The 6293-nt window shown below is 38.8% G+C and overlaps 1 protein-coding gene across 4 annotated transcripts in view; it reads right to left on the bottom strand.

The window, feature by feature from the left end:
• Positions 1-1498: 1498 nt before the first annotated feature.
• Positions 1499-6293, bottom strand: part of LOC100000694 (transmembrane protein 235-like) — a 47766-nt gene continuing 42971 nt past the window's right edge. Inside the window, exons 4-5 of one of the 4 annotated variants that reach the window (XR_012396421.1) lie at positions 2104-2614; positions 1499-1780 (exon numbers count right to left, since the gene is read on the bottom strand). Coding sequence is in view for 2 of the 4 variants with exons in the window: in XM_073934085.1 (XP_073790186.1) it covers positions 2355-2614 (260 nt within the window). In the remaining 2 variants the exon portion in view is untranslated. Of the gene's footprint in view, positions 2615-6293 lie in introns of all 4 variants that reach the window. The other 3 variants (XR_012396418.1, NM_001386539.1, XM_073934085.1) reach the window with 3 other exon arrangements.

Here is a 6293-nt window from a genome sequence, read left to right as displayed (position 1 = left end):
TATATCTCTGGTTTTTATTATATATATCCTGGGGTATCCCTTCAAGCAAGAAAAACAGGGGAGTAAAAGGTAGATCTACCTGCATAATTTTCATTATCTCAATCTTTACCCCTTGCCAAAATGCAAGTATCTTCGGACATTGCCAAAATATATGTGCATGATTACCCACATTTCCGCAACCCCTCCAGCATTCCTCTGACTGTGGACGATTAGTATATTTGGAGACCATCAATGGTGTTCTAAAAAACCTAATTTTTGTTTTCCAGTCAAACTCTTTCCAGTTATGGCTGTTGATCCCCTTATGAGCTTCTGAACATATGTTTTCCCAAATATCATCCTCAATTTTTTCATTAAGTTCAGATTCCCATTTTTCTTTAATTTGAAGGGTGTTATCTGTTGAATCCAGAATTAGGCTATTATATATCTGTGATATGGATCTGTTAATCTTGATAACTGATCTCTGGCTAATTTGGTTCTTCAAACGAAGATGAAGTTCACGAATCAGATTAAAATGTCTGGATGAACTGATCTGAGATCTCTGCGTGTGTGGCGAAGGACAGATCTATCGATCCTCGAAATCATGATCAGCAATGCAATGATTGGCTGACGCCACAGCAGCGCATTGACATCATCTGATTATCCATGTGAACAAAATTACATCAAATTAATAGGAAACGGTTTGTTAAATATGACACGCAATAACTTTACACATTTGTTGTGGTCTGCATGCTTTACTCTTTCATGTGTCAAGAGTATTTAGCTATTTATTTAGTAGAATAACTGGATGTTTACAAAAGCATTTTGATAATGGTAAAGGCGTCTGCGAATTTTGTTAAGCATCAAATGACCAACATATTAACTGTCAAAACATTTTCATGACTGAATTGATGTATTATTGCTTAAAAAAAAAAGTTGCATGTTGTGCATATCTATTATTACACACAACTTGTACTAAAGCGATCTAAAAAGTTAATATCAATAAATTTTCTCTTTGAACCACCAGGTGGCAGTCTTTGTAATTTTATTTCGGAGTGCAGATTGTAAGTTTTATATATATATATATATATATATATATATATATATATATATATATATATATATATATATATATATATATATATATATATATATATATAAAAGATTTTTTTAACTGTTTATATATAGAGTTAAAAATTATTTACTATTTTCCAAAGTGTATATAACTACTACTCTAGGAAAATATCAGAATTCGGTAGATACTTTCAGTATTATCCTTGCTTGAACTGACCATCTAATCCTGTTTATATGAAATGAGCCTGCTCCCGAGCAGGTTTAAGCTACCAGAACTGTTGCTATGACAACAACTCTCGCATCAGATTTGAAGAACGAAACAATCCTGGATCGTGTCAAATCGTCAATATCCAAATCCAGCTAATTGAGTAATCAACGTACATAGAACTGACCCCAGTACAGAGGTTGATTAACAGATTTATGAAAAAAATAATAATAATAATTTGATGCATTTTTAAGCAGTTTAATTTAGTGGATGTTTTTATCATGACCATAACGAAAAGGTTGTAAGAGTGTATAGTTGAGTTTTTTCTTTTTAATTCAAAGCATTTTCTCAAAATATGTGTCAAAATAAGATCGATTAGTCACCGAAAATCATTCTGCAAGCTGAAACACAAAAAGTTATGGCCATATCAAAATCACCCCAGAGTGGATGAAAACATCCCCAACAGTACATAAGGGTTAAGATGCAGTATGCCCTGCTGAAAAATCCAGCTTAAACCAGCCTGGGCTGGTTGGCTGGTTTTAGCTTGTTGACCAGCCTGGTTTTAGAGGGGTTTTGGCCATTTCCAGGCTGGTTTCCACCCGTTTCCAGCCATTTCCAGCCTGGTCTTAGCTGGTCAGGTAGGAAAATGACCACCTAAAACCAGCTTGACCAGCCTGGCTAGGCTGGTCAAGCTGGTTTTAGCTGGTCATCTCCCAGCCTGACCAGCTAAGACCAGGCTGGAAATGACTGGAAACCAGCCTGGAAATGGACAAAACCGCTCTAAAACCAGCCTGGTTGACCAGCTAAAACCAGCCAACCAGCCTAGGCTGGGTTAAGCTGGATTTTACTGTAGGGTGCTGTAAAAAAATAAGAGATACCACATGTAAAACTGCAATGGCTTGAATTCTCATGCTGTGAACATTGAATGCAATTGAGAGCAGACGGAAATGTGAGTTCTTGAAGAAAACGTGATTATACTGACAGACTCGAGTGCTGAAGACAGATTTGCTAGTCCTCAAGTGTGTGTGCGCTTTCCTTCAATAATTGATGCAGCTGTTTGATTGGCTCTGGAGGCTGACGATGAATGGAGATCAGATCCTCACTGCAGTCTGAGGCTCTGGGGTTCGCTCTGGCTCAGTCTGTCTCTGGCCGGTTCGCGCTGGACGAGATGAGCCGCCAGCAGGAGCAGGAGTCCCGTCAGCAGCTCCAGGCTGAAGGACACACAGGCCATGGCCAGAGACCAGCCGTAGGACATGTGGACGTGAGTTAGAGAGTCCACATCCACCGTGAGCCGCAGCTCCTCCAGAGCCTGCTGAGAGTAACTGATGTAGAGGCTCACTGCACACACCGTCAACAGACCTGCGGACAAACAGCACACTTTACACTCTGGTCACAGATCACAACACTGACAAAACTGCTAAGGGCAGAACACAACGTCTCAGGCCGTGTTCACATGTACACAGGTATTTTTATAAATAGAGTTTTCTTCGCTTTCGTTATTTTTAATAAAACCTCTGTCCACATTAAAAACGCGACTGTGAGGCGATAATGAAGTTTTTATGCGGAGTTCCAACACAATCTCACGGCAATTCGTAACTTTCTGATTTAGTGGTTAGTATGAATTCGTAAAAACTCACTCATTCATTTTCTTGTCGGCTTAGTTCCTTTATTAATCTTGGGTCGCCACAGCGGAATGAACCGCCAACTTTTCCAGCAAGTTTTTAAGCAGCGGATGCCCTTCCAGCTGCAACCCATCTCTGGGAAACATCCCCACACTCATTCATACACACACATACACTACGGACAATTTAGCCTACCCAATTCACCTGTAGCGCATGTCTTTGGACTGTGGGGGAAACCGAAGCACCCGGAGGAAACCCACGCGAAAGCAGGGAGAACATGCAAACTCCACACAGAAACGCCAACTGAGCCGAGGCTCGAACCAGCGACCTTCTTGCTGTGAGGCGACAGCACTTCCTACTGCGCCACTGCTTCGCCATTCGTAAGATCTAATTCGTACAATTTTGCACGATTTGCTCATCTCCAAGTGATGGTTGGGTTGAGGGGTGGGTGCCAAATCGTACATTTTCATAGCCACTAAACGGACAAAACGTAAAATACGTACATTTTCTCATGAGATCAGGCTGGGAGTTCACAACAAACCGAAAATTAAGTGAAGTTTATTTATAAACTAATTTTGAGAGGATCACGTGCTTATGATTGCTTGCAGTTGGTCCCGCATTTTCCAATTTATGACTCACCAATCACGACGATTCCTAAACCATTTTAAGTTATAAGTTGTTTTAAATTATTAGATAGTTTATTGTTATTTTTTATTTTTATATTAATTAAATTATTATTTTATATTATTAATTGTTTCATATTAGTATATAACAGCCATTATATGTTATAAGTTCCATTTAATAGCCATCTTCGTTTTGAAGAAACCCCGCTTCCACCCGTACTCCTTCTCCTTTCCTAGATGGGTGGCAATACCGGATGTGTTTGCCTGGAATGTTTGAAATTTACCTCATTCACGTCTTCTGCGTTTAGTGTGAACCCAGGTGTGTTGGCCAATCAGAAAGGATTTAATAGGGTGTACGCTGACGTCATGAGGAAAAACTGGTTTTACTGTCCGCACTGTACCCAGAGTTTCAGAAAATCTTCACCCTGGCTGAGTTTTCAGAATATTTCGGTTTGTCATCTGATTTTTGTGTGAACAAACAGCGAAACCACATAGAAAAAAGTGTGGCTTTGAAAATACTCATGTTTATGTGGACAGAGCCTCAGTTTAAAGGGAAAGTTCACCCAAAACTGTAAATTCTGTTAACATTAAGTCATGTTCCACTTGATATAATCCTGTTTGGGTTTACTTCTTCTGTTGTGAACAAAGCAAGATGTGCTAAAGAATGCTGAAAAAAAAAAACAGCCATAAGCTTCTGTTATAGGGCTAGGTAATTAATTGAAAAGTAATTGAAATCAACATTGATAATCTACAGAGCAAAATCACTGGTGTAAAATTTACAGAGACGGTGTAAAATTAAAAGTGTTGACATTTTTCAACACTGCATGGCAATAAAATAACATTGCTGTTGTTATTTGTAAGACAGTGTCAGTGTGAAATTTAAGTGTATTTTCGAATTACATCCAAAGTGATGTAAAAAGCCACGCCTCCACTTAACGAGGAGTGTTGAATTTACACTTAAAGGGTGTGAAAGAGTTAACACTATCAAAAGTGTAAAATTTACACTCTTAGTGTGGACACATATAGACAATTTGCTGATGTTAAATTTGACACTGTTGGTGTTATTTTCACTTTGGCGGTTTTGCTGTGTATAATATATCTAATTTTTCCAGGTTGATTTTTTTCAATTACCTTTCCTAGTTCTTTTTTGACAATATATATGTTTGATTTTAGAAAATGTATTTAAATTTGTTTTTCCACAGAGAGTTCAGATAAGAAAGTTTAGACAACTGAAAATAACAGAGAGGTTACAGCCAATGCGGAAGAAAGAGAGATAAGTGAAGAAATACAACAAGACATCGAGCCCGCTGAGGAAGAAATGATTCAAGAAAAGGATAGAGCCATAACAGAAGCAGCAGATGCAGATATTCAATACTGTGACGAAAAAGGAAGACATAACCAGCAACACAAGGATCAATGATTCAAGATAGGTATGGAGAAATAACAGAGGAAGGAGATACTGAATATCGACATTTAGCATTTGCCCAGCTCATGTTGATAAGTCTAAAATAAATGTTAATAGCAACTGTATACAACTATATTGGGCCATGTCAACTAGTAGTTAGCTTTCCAAAAAAATCCACAAGGATGGTCTTTTCAAACCAGTGGCATGCTGCTGACAACTGGCTGGACTATACTGTGAGAAAAAATAATAATTCTATGTCCTGCTTTTCTTGACAGAAGAAAAGTTTAAAGCAGGGGTCACCAATCCTGGTCCTGGAGGGCCGGTGTCCCTGCAGGGTTTAGCTCCAACTTGCCTCAACACACGTGCCTGGGTGTTTCAAGTATACCTAGTAAGACCTTGATTAGCTTGTTCGGGTGTGTTTGATTAGGGTTGGAGCTAAAATCTGCAGGACACCAGCCCTCCAAGAACAAGTTTGGTGACCACTGGTTTAAAGCTAGGACTGCCTGGAGAATAACTGGATCTGTCAACTGGAGGAAGGCTGTTGAAAAGATCCCTGAGAATGCATCATGGTATGTTGAGGTGAGCTAACTACAAAAAGGAAATTTAGTTGAAGCTTTTAATGCTCAGGCTGCAGAATGTGAGGTATGAAGTGAAAATGAAAGACAGAAGAACAGAGAAATCTTGTTTCGCTTAATAGACATCATGTTATATTTGGCGAGACAAGAAATGGCATTTAGAGGAGATGGTGAAAGCATCACCAGTCCAAACTTTCTTGAGCTTGTGCATCCTTTAGCAGAATATGAGAGTGTCCTCAGAATCAGGGCCGGAGTGGGACTCCTTTTCAGCCCTGGAGTTTCAAGCCTCAGACCGGCCCACCTCAGTTCACGACTGACTATATTAAAATAAGGTCATTTCCAAATCAGTTTCTAATGACAATATCACGTCTTTTTTTGAGAAAACAGCTGCTTTAGAACTTCAAATGTTCAACAACCCTAACAGTATTATCTGTCTTAACAATAAAAATGAAAAAATTAAATTACTCAGACCGAACCCGGGTCTGCGGCGTCGTAAACTAGCATGCTTTCCACTTAACCACAACAGCTATTCATTGAGTAGGGACTCATCTAACCAGGGCCGGAGTGGGACTCCATTTCAGCCCTGGAGTTTCAAGCCTCAGACCGGCCCACCTCAGTTCATGACTGACTATATTAAAATAAGGACATTTCCAATTCAGTTTCTAATTACACTATTACGTCTTTGTTTTGAGAAAACAGCTGCTTTAGAACTTCAAATGTTCAACAACCATAACAGTATTATGTCTTAACAAAAAAAAAAAAAAAAAAAAAAAAAAAAAAAAACTATTTAGACGAGGATCAAACCCAGATCCG

Source organism: Danio rerio, chromosome 3 (genome assembly GCF_049306965.1).
Source record: "Danio rerio strain Tuebingen ecotype United States chromosome 3, GRCz12tu, whole genome shotgun sequence".
In the NCBI taxonomy this organism is placed as follows: Eukaryota; Metazoa; Chordata; class Actinopteri; order Cypriniformes; family Danionidae; genus Danio; species Danio rerio.
This window is presented reverse-complemented; position numbering and strand designations above follow the sequence as displayed.